Genomic DNA, 14,167 nt, shown 5'->3' on the forward strand with positions numbered 1-14,167 from the left:
TCTCTTTGTGCCAGGACTTGGAAACTTGGAAAGCACTGCTTGAAGATATTTAAAATGTTGTCTTCAGATGGAGTTGCAACCCACTGAATTGTGATTCTGTTTTATGTTTTTGTCCTGGGTTGAGAACTATGAAAAGACTTTGTAAAACAATAAAATATCAAAATTCTGTAAAAACAAAGTTATGATCTTTCTGGACTTAACAATGTTCCACATGTACAGAAAGGTATTTCCAGAGACCAAGCTGAAGGCATTAGAAAAAAGAGTTGGACGTCAAGGTTTAGCTGTAGAGTGGAATGGTCAGCAGCAGCAGAGAGAGAGCTGCTTGTACTCAAAACGATGTGAGGGATTCTGAAAAACATTGTGCTTAGTGAAAGAAGCCAGACACAAAAGATTGTATTGTACATGATTCCACTTATTTGAAATCAAGAATAGACCAACCTAAAGCATGGTTCTAGGAATCAGAGCAGTGGTTGCTGATGCTGGGGGTGAGGAGAACAGGAGAGTGACTGTAATGGAGCACAGGAGAATTGGGGGTGGGGAGACTAGAAATATTCTATATCTTTGTAATGGTGCAAGTTACATGGGGGTGCTAGCCACAATTTTAATTGTGAAAATTCACGAACTATACGTTTAAAATGGATTTTACTGTATATAAATTTTAAAAATTCACTTAAAATAGACTTGGAAGGTGTTACATTTTTATATAACTTTTTGTAGTTATTTTCATCAACAGAACTCTCAACTACAGAGGACTTGAATAACTTTTGAAAATAAGCTTTGTTTAGATTATGATTAAACTTCTGTGCTTTTAAAAATGATTGTTTATACCTCTTGTGGCCTGTCTCGAAAAAAGAAATTTATTTCGAGGGTACATAAAATATATAAATCTGTGGTGAGTGATTATATAAGAGTAAGCTATTTTTAGGTAGAAGCTTTGCAACCATAATGAGACAGGAGTGTGCTTAACAGAATCTCAGTTGGGATTTTCATACTAGATGCCTCAGAAGGCTATGCATTCTGCACTGTTGGAAAGTACCTTTCAAACCTTTTCTGTTTGAGGGAATGCCAGTTTTTGCAAATTTGATGCAAACATCAATTCTTGAGTAGACCTATTTAAAGATATTTTTCTAATTATAAAGTTATGAGAGATATATGGAAGATACATAGGAGTATACAGAAGGCTATTTTCTGTTAAATACGGAGAGACCTATAAAAACCAGAGCCCAGCAAACCACTGGTGGGATTTTGGTATATCTTAGTTTATGCATATTTGCAAACCACAAATACAGGATATGTTACTGTTTTCTATCCTGCATTATTTTCAATGCTTTCAGAGTGAATATTTTTCTTTTTCAGACATACTCTTTGAAAACATGTCTGCATAAGAAGTGAATTATTTTAACTCCCATTATCAGTATAGGAGTGGTCTTTTTACTATGCCCTTACTCCTACCCAATATTATTGTTTTTACAATTTTATTGAGGTATAACTGATGTACAGTAAACAACATATTTAAAGTGTAACTTAGTTGTGATGTATGTTTCAGTAGTGAAACCATCAACCCAATCAAGATAAAGACACTTCTGTTACTTCCAGAAGTTTGTTCTTGCCGTTGGTAATAGCTCCCACTTTCCCACCTCCCCCAATACACAGGCACTGTTGATCGACTTTCTATCACTGGGGTTCAATAAGCATTTTCTGGAATTTTACGTAAATGGAATCATTGGAGGTGTAGGAAGTTTGGCTTCTTAAATTCAGCATAATTATTCTGAGATTCATCCATGTTGTTGCATGTACCAATAGTTTGTTCCTTTTCATTGCTGAGTAGTTGTCCATTTCGTGGTGTCCCACAACTTTTCCCCCTGTTGGTAGACATACGGTGTTGTTTCCAGATTTTGACTCTTACAGATAAAGCTATTAGTGTTTGTGTACAAGTCTCTTACAGACATAATATTTCATTTCAGTTAGGTAAATACGTAGGAATAAGTAGTATGGCCAGGTCATACGGGGAATGAATGTTTGTGGGGCTTTTTATTTATTTGTTTGTTTGTTTTGATTTTTTAAAAAACTTGAAGTAGGATTCATAAAACATAAAAATAACTATTTTGAGGGTTTAATACAGTGGCATCTAGTAAGTCACAGTGTTGTGCAACCGTTACCTCTGTCTCCTTGCAAAATAGTTTTCATCACTTCAGAAGGGAACCTTGTACCCAAGAAGCCATCACTCCCCATCCCCTAAAATGACTAATCTCTATTTTGTCCCTATGGAGTTCCTGTTTGGAACATTTCACATAAATGAATCCTATGATATGTGAACTTTTGATGTCTGGCTTTTCACTTACATATTGTTTTCAGTCTTCATGCACATAGTAGCATGTATCAGTACTTTGTTCCTTTTTATAACTGAAGAGTTTTCCATTGTACGTATATAACACATTTATTCATTTGTTTATGGACATTTGGGTTGTTTCTAGCTTTTGGTGGTTGGGAATAGTGCTGCTTTCAACATTTTTTACAGGTATTTGTTTGAACACCTGTCAGTTCTTTTGGGAATATGCATAGGAACAAATTTCCTGGGTTAGGTGGTGGGTCTAAGTTTAGCTTTCTGAGGAAGCACCAAACTGTTTCCCACAGCATGTGCGCCGTTTTGGGTCCCCACCAGCAGTGTACAAGGCTTCATTTTCTCTATAACCTTGTCAACACTTGTTATTTTCCTTTTTAAAAATTTTAAAAGATTTATTTATTTTAAAGAGAGAGCATGAACATGAAGGGGAGAGGAAAACTCAGAGTCCATGCTGAGTGCATGGTGGGGGCTAGATCTCATAAAAATAAGATCACGACCTGAGCTGAAACTAAGAGTCAGATGCTCAACTGACTGTGCCACCTAGGTGCCCCTGTTATTTTCCTTTAAAAAAAGTCATTCTAGTGGGTGTAAAGTGATATCGGAATATTGTGATGATTTGCATTCCCTAATGACTGAAGGTGTTGAACATCTTTTCATATACTTGTTGGCCATTTGTATGTTTAGAGAAATGTCTGTTCAAGTTGTTTGCACATTTTTAAATCATGTTGTCATTCTGTTGCTGAGTTATAGGAGTTCCTTATACAGTCTTGATACAAATCCTTTATTGGATACGTGGTTTACAAATACTTTCTCCCAGACTCCCAGTCTCTTGCTTGCCTTTCTTTTAACATTATCTTTTGAAAAGCAAAAGTTTTGATATTGATGATGTCCAAGTTCCATATATATATATGTGTGTGTGTGTGTGTGTGTGTGTGTGTGTGTGTGTAGCTTTTTGCTACCTATTTCAGAAATCTTTGCCATGCTTATGGTTGCTAAGACTTTCTCCTGTGTTTTATTCCAGAAGTGTTCTAATTTTAGCTTTACATTTGGGTCTGTAATCCATTAAGAGTTAGATGTTATTTTTGTTTTTGTTCTCTTTTTGATATATTGAGAGAAACTTGAGTCCAAAATAAACACATATCCTTATTTGTATCAGAAGACTCAATATTGTTAAGAAGTCTGGTCTCCCCAAATTGATTTATACAGTCAAAGTAGTCCCAGAAAGAATTCCAGCAGGGTTTTTGTTTTATTTATTTATTTTGGGGGATAGAAATTGACAAACTGACTCTAAAATTTATATGGAAATGCAAAGGACCTGTAGTAGCCAAACCAATTTTGAAAGAGAACAGAGTTACAGGATTTAGACTACCTGATTTCAACACTTTCTATAGAAAGTTATGGAATTGAGAAATTGAGAAAATATGGTATTAATACGGTGTAAAAACATGAATCAGTGCAACAGATTAGGGAGTCAAGAAATGACCCCACACATATCTGGTTAACTGATTTTTTTTTTTTTTTTTTTTTTTGAGAGCGAGAGAGGGAGTGAGCAGGGAAGGGCAGAGAGAGAGAGAGAGAGAGAGAGAATCTCAAGTAGACTCCTCGCTGAGCGTGGTGTGACATAGGACTCATAGCACCCTGAGATCTCAACCTGAGCTGAAGTCAGGAGTCAGATGCTTTACTGAGTCACCCCGGCGCCCTGCATCTTCAGTTTTATCTTTAATCTTAAGTTCCTTTGCAGTGGCAAAGGATATGATATAATAGTGGGTATATTTTCGAGGTTAATATAGTCCATAAATCTTCATAACCAAGCTCTCATAATCTGCAGTATTAACACAATATCCTGAAGGTACTGTACCTGATTCACTTTACCCTTGGCAGTGTGGAACGTGGACCATGTGAAGACACAGTCATCAGTCTCTATATATACTGTGTAGGTATATCATATCTGTATATATAAATTTTTTTTGACAAATATAGAAGACTTTCTAATATTTCATGGGTACACACACTCCATTTGGAGACTAACCAAAGGCAATAAAGAGCCACTGAAAAGCTTTGAGAAGTATTGCTAGATTTGCATTTTTAACATATGAGCAGGATAGGAATGTGAAGTGTCTTTTTCACACTATAATCTCAGACTGTAATTTCTCTATGGTTTAACCAATCTCTTACTGTACTTTGTATCCCTAGCACTTACTTTGAAAGAATAGTAGGTGTTCAGTGAAAAGAAATTTTTTTTAGGATTTTACTTATTTGACAGAGCACAAGCAGGGCGAGTGGCAGGCAGAAGAAGAGGGAGAAGTAGGCTTCTTGTAGACCAGGGAGTCCCACGTGGGGCTCCATCCCAGAACCCTGGGATCATGACCCAAGCTGAAGACTGTCGCTTAACCAACTGAGCCACGCAGGTGCCCCCCAATTTTTTTTTTTTTAACTACATGGAAATTCTCCTAAGTCAGTTAATTCTTATCCAAGGTTCACATCAGAATGGTCTGTAGTGCTATGGAAAAAAAAAAAAATTATTTGTATTACTGTTAGGGTTAGTGTTAAAGAAATAGGAAACTCCAAATCACCTAATAATTAGCTTAAGTAAGTTAGAAACTCTTTTTCCACCTTAAAGTAGATAGGACGTGGGAAGTCTGGGCCTGCCTGGGCCTGACATAGCAGTTTTAGATGTTAGGGCCTATTCCATATATCAAATTATGGAAGGAATAGAGAGAAAAATTAGAGTGTGCCCTTCCCTTTAAGGAAATATGGTGAGTTCCTTACAATGCTTCCATTCTTCGTGGGCGGAATTTAGTCATGTGGCCTGAGCTGCCAGAGAAACTGAGAAATAATCTTTGAGCTGGAGGGCAATAATGTAGCCACGTAACAAATTAGGATTCTCCCAGATGGTAGGAGAAATTAGCAACTTCTGTAATAGTACACAAGCCTCGTTTATTCTTGAGAGGCTTGATTCAGTAGGTTTAGGCTAAAACTGGGCCTTCTAATTTAAAAAAAAAAAAAAAAAAGGAAACAGATCCTATAGGTGATCTAGATATACTCTTCATGATGAAGAACCTTGGGAACCTTGGCTCTAAGCCAGGTTTTGAACAGGACAGATCTACTCATTCTTGTAATGAGAAATCTTCCTGCTGAAGGGTATGGATTCAACCAGGTTTCTAATCTGCTTTTTATGACTTTGCCGTTTGACAGTGGTGTAATCACTGACAGGGGTCCAAGTGGTGGGTTTTTTTTTTTTTTTTTTTAAGATTTTATTTATTCATTTGTCCGAGAGAGAGCAAGCGAGAGTGAGCACAGGCAGACAGAGTGGCAGGCAGAGTCAGAGGGAGAAGCAGGCTCCCTGCGGGGCAAGGAGCCCGATGCAGGACTCGATCCCATGATGCTGGGATCATGACCTGAGCTAAAGGCAGCCGTTCAACCAACTGAACCACCCAGGTGTCCCCCAAGTGGTGGTTTTAACAAATATTTTGCTATAATCCAGGTCAGTCTGCTTTGCATACCCCGCCCCCATTTTCCTGGTCCACCAAACCTGTAACCATTACCTTCCTGGATAACAGCCGTCCTCTGCCCCTTGACTCCTGGCCCCATCTCGCCAAAGTGAAACCTTCTGCTTCTAGACTTATAGTTTCCATCAACAGTGTTCTTGCCACAGCATGGATTGGAAAACTTATGGAATTTGAAGTTAAAAGATCTTGGTTTCAGTTCTTATTTCTCTGCTAACCTATGACAAGGAGCTTAAACTTGATGATCTTCAGTTTATATATACACATACCTCCCCACCCCATATATTCCTCATAGGGTTGTTAGGATTTAATGAACTAATGGTATGTAAAAGTGCCTTTTAAACTGTAAAATGCTATGCATATACTTTATCAGTAGTAGATATAAAATTAGCCCTGTGTACACAGAATCATAGTTTATACAAATGCTTATGAAATTGTCCTTTTTTTTTTCCTAAATAAATTCATACTGAAGTTAAAATAATGAGATTTTTAGGATATTTCTGCGTAGGGTCTTGCACTTAAATTATTTCTTGGTAAACCTTAAAATATAAACACTAGTTGAAGAGATCATATCCAAAATATTATTTTTTAAAATAAGTCTTTTTAGCCACATATTTATCATTTCTGGTGTTCTTCATTCCTTTGTATAGATGAATATTTCCATCTGGTATCGTTTTTCTTCTGCTTGAAAGGCTTAAATTTTTTTTCTCACAGTGTAGGCCTGCAGGTGATGGCTTCTTTCAGATTTTGAATGTCTGCACACATCTTCATCTTCAGCCAAAAAAATTATTTTGCATTGTTTCAGGGCCCCTTTACTTAATGTTTATTTAAAAATAATTTCAGTGCTTATTTTTAAGCATGTTCCATTAAAATGGTTCCAGGTACCATTCTGAATAGTAGGGAATTCAATTATCAACGGATACTTAATGGAGTTAAAAAGACATGATTAAAAAAATACTTTAAAAATTTTCAGAATCTTTATTATAGGCTGATTTAGAATTTTATCATTTTTATACAGCCAGCACCAATTTATTACATTACATTAAAAGTTGTTTAAAGTGTGTTTAATATATACCATTACATGTGTCAGTTTAGCATTCTTTTTGTGTATGTGATACATGAAAACTTTTTGAAACTTTTAATACATTATACTATGAAGTAGAATAATATATATAGGAAATTATGCATTGAAATCTGCATAGTGCTTTTAGGAATATAATCCTGTAACTGCTACTTCTGGAATATAAAATAAACATACTTGTGCAAACTTTAACTTAGTGTAAATGTACCTTATAGAAGTGTTATAATCCTGGTCAAATGATTCAGTTTTGGAACTGGAAAATTTTTATGACTCTTACTTATACCAAATTATTTTAAATGCCAGAACCATTGAGCAAGGCAGAGGAATAAATATGTATTGAATCTACTGTTGGTCATACACTGTGGATGTAAATAGTTCTACATTGTTCTATTGTTTGTATATATTACTAGTCTTACTGATTTTATTTCTTTGGGATATTATTTTTAAATCAGTCTGACAAAAAGTATTAAATATTCTGAGTTTATATTCTTCCAAGTATCATTATCATCTTGCTCTTATAAACCTCCTCGTATTTGCCAGATATTTCTTCAGTGCCTATTTATTGGGCTCTGTCCTACACATAGGAGTAACCAGTTGTCCCCCAAATTCCTTCTTGAATTAAATGTCTGAAGATATACTTGGAAATAATTGACTTTAACAGATTATTAGCAGAAACCATAGCAGTTTAACAAGCTCTATTGAGGTCGTTTTACCTAGAGTATGTTACTACGTCAGAAACCAAGTACACGCCCTCTTCATCTTTCTCAGAACCTAAGGGCAGAGGGGCACAGAGGTAATTCCCAACAGGATTTCCTTTTCTCTTGGCTTGAGCTGGGTTGAGGAAGATGGCAATGCCAGTAAGAAAGGGACATGTTTTTAGTGGTGCCAAGAGCCAGTGACCGTTGACTGTAAACAGGAAAATGAACAGCTGTCATGTTTTGGGGTAACCAGGTTAGTGAGAATGAGGCTTCAGGAGGCTTGGAAATGATCTCATTTTTAATCTCAGGGCAGACTCTTATACTGTGTATAATGTTAAGAGTATAGAGGCTTCTTACTGCATCACATGCTGGGATCTGTAAGTTGATGACCTCTTTGTTTCTTATTCTCTGTATTTTGCATATGCATGTTGAGGCAAAAGCAATTAGGAGAAAACTTTATTACCCGTACCTACCCATCTAAATCTGTGCACATCTACGCTGCCTTTTCTCTTGAAACTAAGGGTGAACTTTCTGTGCCCTGACAAGGGCCAACTGGACACTTGTGAATTAGATCCCATTTTTTGCAAACTCAAGAACATCATTCTAGCAATTCTCTCCTCTCTCTACCACATCATTAATTTAAGCCCCCTCTCTATTGCATCTTTGATCAGTACAGAAACATTCTGGTTGTCTTCTGTACAAAAGCCTTGTTGACTCTCCTGTCCCCTTTCAGCAGGTGCTCCAGTTGTCTTCTTTCCTTTTAGCAAAACTTCTTGGGAATGGGCCATACTCTCTTGAGTTTCCTTCTCTGATTTTTCTTGACCCACTCCACTCAGGTCTTTGCCTTCAGCATCCTCTCAACATTCCACTGAAACTACTTGTGTTAAGTTCACCTTTGATCTCATCACCAAATCCAGAGGTCCTTTTTTCCTAGTTCCCATATTATTTTTATCATTGGTGTTTGACATGGTTGATCACTTACTCCTCTTTGAAATACTTGTCAGAGGCTTACAGGACACCACACTCTCCTGGTATTCCTTCTGTCTCTCTCCCTCTCTTTTTTGGTCTCCTTGTGCTGGTTCTTTCACTTCTCCAGTCAGAAGAAAATATAAGTCTTTGGTTTTCTTCCTGTTTACAACTCGCTTTCTCCTCAGTGATTCTTTCTACTGTTACAGCTTGTAATATATTTTGCAGATGACTTCCCAGGGTTCTATCTCCAACCTGGACCTCTTCCTTGGACACCTCATTTGATGTCTACTTGACACCTACACTTGGATGTCTGGTAGCATCTCACACTTAACATATATGAAATGAAGTTCCGGATTGTCCCTGTTCCTTCTGCAGTCTTTCCCATTTTAGGTAACGATGGCTCTATCTTTAGTTGCTTAGGCCAGAACTGTGAAATCATCCTTAATTTTGGGTTTTTTGGTTTTTTTTTTTTGTATCTCATACATAGGCAGTCTGTCAGCAAATCATTTATGCCTTTCTACAAAGAGTGTTCAGAATCTTACTACATAGGGGCGCCTTCCTTGTTCTTTCTCATCTCCTACCTAGGCTGTTGCGACAGCCTCTCAAAGGATCTTGTTGATTCTGTTCTTCACCTCCCCCTGGTTCTCCACAAGGTCAGCCAGAGAGATCGTATTCAAATATAAATCAAATGAGGTTAAACCTCTGTACAGACCCCTCCATCAGTTTCCCTTCACTCAGAATCAAAGCCAACGATTTTAAGGCCATCTGCAAGCTTTATACAGTCCTTCCCCCACCACAACTGCCTTGCTTATCCTGCCTTCATCTCCATAGTCTCTTATCAGACAGATCTGCTTTGGTCACTGAGGCATAGTTGTTTTTGAATAAGTATCTTTTTCAAAAAGACTGACTGAAGTAAGACCTTCAGGAACATAGGGAAGTCCTTGTTCTTTCTTTCTTTTTTTAATAATTTTTTTTTAAAAATTTAGCATATAATGTATATTTATATAATGTAATATAAAATTATAAAATTTTAAGCATATAATGTATTATTAGCCCCAGGGGTACAGATCTGTGAATCACCAGGTTTACACACTTCACAGCACTCACCATAGCACATACTCTCCCCAATGTCCATAACCCCACCTCCCTCTCCCAACCCTCCTCCCCCAGGCCACCCTCAGTTTGTTTTGTGACATTAAGAGTCTCTTATGGTTTGTCTCCCTCCCAATCCCAGCTTGTTTCATTTATTCTTTTCCTATCCCCCAAATCCCCCACGTTGCATCTCCACTTCCTCATATCAGGGAGATCATATGATAGTTTTCTTTCTCTGATTGACTTATTTCGCTAAGCATAATACCCTCTAGTAAGGAAGTCCTTTTTCAAAAGGACTGAAGAAAAGGCCTTCAGGAACATAAGGAAATGCATTACACGGAGAGCATAGAAGGCCATGATAGTATAGAAGGGCATTAGAATCTGAAAACTTGGAGGTGTAATGTGTGTAAAGATGCTTTGTAAGTCTTTAAAACAAAGTAAATATACCCTGTGGTCATGAGGATATATATTATTACACTTGATCGTGCCTCAGACAGGGATCAGACCTTAATTTTCCTGGGCCTGGAGATGAGGGTGTGATTCAGCCTGGCTGTGGATTTAGAAGTAACTCTGTCATTCACACAAGGGCTCCATCCTTATACACCAAAACAGTTAGGTAGCCTTCCAGGAGCAGAAGAGCCCTTATCGGCTCTAAAGGACCAGACCCACTGTAACAGCTGTGGCCATAGCAGGGAATCATCTAAAGCACACATCTCTTAAGAAGTTTTGAAGTCAATATAGTGTTGATCCTATAACCACAAAAATAATTGTCAGTGTAATTCCTTACCTGAGAGATGAAACTAGATGTTTTAAATTCAAGGTCTAGAGTATTTCAGTGTTAAGCGAAAACATTCTGTGTTATTGTAGCCATGCACCCAGTAATGAGTAAGGCTAATGCTATTTAGCTGATGGGAGTGTGCCCAGTTGAAAGAGTTTTATGAGACTGATCAAGACCAGAATCTCACCTAACCTGTAATTGGGTAATTGGACACAATATTCTGTGAATACTCATCACCTACTCCCCACTTAGTAGTGTGTTTTTGCCAGATGTAATTATTGTCTCCGCCCAACTTAACCTCTGTGGAACATGGGGAAATAGCAGGGTACTTTATAGAAGGAGAGTAGATAAAATATGTGTGCACTGGCTAGCACGTAACTGTTTTTAAAACTCTTGATTCTTCAGCCGGCATCTGCTCACTGTGTGAAGAACACTTTGGAAGTGTTCATTGTGAATTTCCACCTGCCAGCAAGAAATGGAGTAAAATGTAAGATGATCGTGTTGCTGTGGTTTGAGACGATGAGTGGAAAGGCTTTATTTGCATTAGTCTAAAGTGGTACAGACGTGGAGCATGTATGTGTTTATTATTAAGAGAGTGTGATGGTTTGGTCCTTAAATTATTCCTAATAAGTTTGACATTTATGTTCACTTTGTTGTATGTTAATTTTAGTTATGGGAAAGTTAGAGGGCTGAGGGTGTAAAGTTTTTATTTGAATTTTATATTTAATTTGAAAAATGTCACTCATATTCTAGAAATGTTCTAATGTAATTATAAACATATATGTTGGGCGTCTGCAAAATTTTTAAATGCCGGGTTGTCCCCTGGTGTTGCTGAAATACTGAGATTGCAGAGGATTTGGAATTCCATTGTTCCAGGGTTACTGAGTTAGTATGTTCTTAGATGCTTCCCTAAAGCAATAAAGACCTCTTTACTATAGTTTCTGCGATGTATATACCTACTCTCAGGTACATCATTGTACCTGATGAAAGAAATTGCTGTTTTGTGTGTAATTTTCGAGGAAGGGATCTTCAGTGCAGAAGATCCTGTTATGCTCGAAACAAGGACAAGTGCAGTCAGGACAATGAGATAAAAACAAGGTAAGAGCTAGAATAGTGGTGAGAGCTTCTTCTCCTGCTTCTGCTTCCCACCCTTTTCACTCCTCTTAAGAACAAGTGAGAACATATGTCCAAAGTAGCAGAAATGAAGTGGTGCTTATTTTAGATGGATAAAGGGGTAAATTGGATTTTGAATAAGATTTTGTTGAGGGAGCTTGGTATTTGGGGGCCTCAGTGATTTATTTTGCCACTATTCTGAAGTCTAGATGAATGTAGGTATAAAACTGAGGTATTTGTGAAGTAGAAGGGTTAATTTAGTTGATTGATATATTGAAAGGTTTAGTTTCAACAGTGCATTTGCATTTTGATATTTGAAAAGCTATAAGGATAAAGCTAAAGGGAGCCAGGTGGGCAGGATTGAAGGAGCTTGGATCCTCCTACAGTGGTATTTCTGGAATCTAGATATTTAACAGTGCTGTAGAGATCTTTTCCATATGAAGAAAGAATAATTTTGGAGATTGTGCTCAATTTTGTAGTCCTTATTTACAGATAAATGAGTTGTCTTACCCATGAAATGGAGGGAGAACAGTTTGGTGTTGTTGTTGTTGTTGTTATTGTTGTTTTAAGTTGACTCCAGCCATAATAAGAGTACTTCCTCCTCTGGAGATAAATTGTAGATTGTAGGAATATTTACAAGTATTTTGCAATTTCTTAAAAACTGTAATTATAGAAATATTTCTTTTTTCCAGTTTGACATGCCCATGTTGATTTACCATTTATTGCTATTCTTATTTCATGATCACAGCTCTAATAATAATCTCATCGCTGTAATGATAAACACTAAGGTGCCTGAGGACTAGAACTATTCCCAAGATAATAAAGGTTTTACTCTGTTTCTTCTGCGAACGTAGCATTTCATTAAAGCTGTATTTCTAAGTTCTGTCTAGGGCTCTCCGTGTTGAACCTGATGTGTGGCTCTCAGCAACTCAGGGCCACAAAGGTCTCTGGAGTCAGAACCACAGGGAGGAGAAGGGGCCAGGGAGCGTCAGGAGGTCTGAAAGGGTGAGATTCAACAGAGAGACTAACTCAGAGAGCAGGCTGAGTTCTGTGGCTCCCAGGACCCATCAGAGGTTCCGCCTGGGGGAGGTTGTGGAGTCACCCTGCCTAGTGCTTTTCAAACTGTTGGAATAGTCCCCACTTTGGATGAAGGGGAGGGAAAGCTATAATGCTCCTGGTTGTCCCAGTGTCAGCCAGCACAGCTTTCTGAAACATCTGCTTCCTGTGTTGGGGTTATTTTTGAGAAAGGTTCTGCTTTGCTGAAGTAAAAAAAAAATTAAAAAATACGGTTGAAGACTACTGATAGAGAATTCCACTATTGTCTAATAATCTAATTTTTAGATGAGGCAGCTAGGGAACATGAGACTTCTGAGATTGCACCGTGGGTAACGGTAGATCTCTTTTCTGGAATTTGAGGGAGATTACAGAATAGTTTTGATTCCTAGAGTCCTGATATCAAGACAGGTGAAACTCTCCGCAGCAAATCTAGCACGTGCTGTTTTGTAGGAGGGTCAGCTTGCTTAAATTTCGGGAGGTGTTCGTTAACTGCAAAGTTTGAAATGCTCTTGAATTAGGTAGGAGGAATTGATCATTTCATTAAAAGATGAAAAATGAAACCAGTCTTTGCCTTTGTTATAATCTCTTTTTGTTGTTGTTATTAGTGTGTTAAATTCATGGTAAAATATGGAACCATAACCAAAATATGGAATTGAAAAATTAAGTCAAATTGTCAATTGCTTGGCCACTTGTTTCCTTTCATATATCAGCTATTTTGAAAGTAAGCTGGAGGATTATATCTTATGCTTTATTAATTATTATTATTACTATATTTAGAGAGAGTGCAAGTGGGGTGGGTAGGCAGAGGGGGAGAGAGAATCTCGAGCAGACTCCCCACTGAGTGCAAGCCCAGCTCAGGGCATGATTCCACCACCCTGAGATCGTGACCTAAGTCAAAATCAAGAGTCCAATGCTTAACCCAACTGAGCCACCCAGGTGGCCCGATCATAACGTACATGTTTTAATACTCAGAATTGTTTTAATTATTTTGTTCGAAACCTGGCTTTAATTTCATGATTAGTGATGAGAGAGGGAGTCTCTAGTTTTAAAAAGTTTTATCTGATTTCTGAATTGGCCTCTGTTCTTACACTAGAATCTTGGTCCTTTGAGCCAAATTTGCCTAATCTGTTTTCATTAGCTAGAGCTGTTGTAAGAAAAGGCCCCACGGGAAGAATAGAATTGGCTTAGTAAGTGTGCTTATTCACCTGTGCGTGTATATAACACGGCTGTTTTCATTTCTGATGTTGCAGTTGAACTGGATGAAAAGCAAATACATTTTACATCTTTCATGCGTAAGACTGTGGCTCCTGCTACTCTGAAGTCTTTACATGTTTCTCTCTTCTCTTCTAGGTGAGGAATTTTAAATTGGAACAGGAGCAAGAAAAAAACAAAATTTTGTCAGAAGCACTGGAGACTCTGGCCACGGAGCATCATGAATTAGAGCGGTCTCTGGTTGAAGGCTCCCCACCTCGCAGCATCCTCAGTGAGGACGAGTTCTATGATGCGCTGTCAGGTAACTCTAGCATCTCG

At 37.7% G+C, this 14,167-nt stretch overlaps 1 protein-coding gene across 7 annotated transcripts in view; it reads left to right on the forward strand.

Annotated features, from left to right (window-relative positions):
- The window catches only part of OSBPL1A (oxysterol binding protein like 1A), a 227,998-nt gene that overhangs the window by 118,917 nt on the left and 94,914 nt on the right, over positions 1–14,167 (forward strand). For 6 of the 7 annotated variants that reach the window (XM_082698700.1, XM_082698701.1, XM_082698702.1 and 3 more), the window contains one exon: positions 13,988–14,150. The exons of the other annotated variant lie outside the window; for it this stretch is intronic. In XM_082698700.1, coding sequence (XP_082554826.1) covers positions 13,988–14,150 — 163 coding nt within the window. The remainder of the gene's footprint in view (positions 1–13,987; positions 14,151–14,167) is intronic. 7 annotated transcript variants of the gene reach the window in all.

The sequence above is a fragment of the Mustela nivalis genome (genome assembly GCF_964662115.1).
Source record: "Mustela nivalis genome assembly, chromosome: 14".
NCBI classification, from domain to species: Eukaryota; Metazoa; Chordata; class Mammalia; order Carnivora; family Mustelidae; genus Mustela; species Mustela nivalis.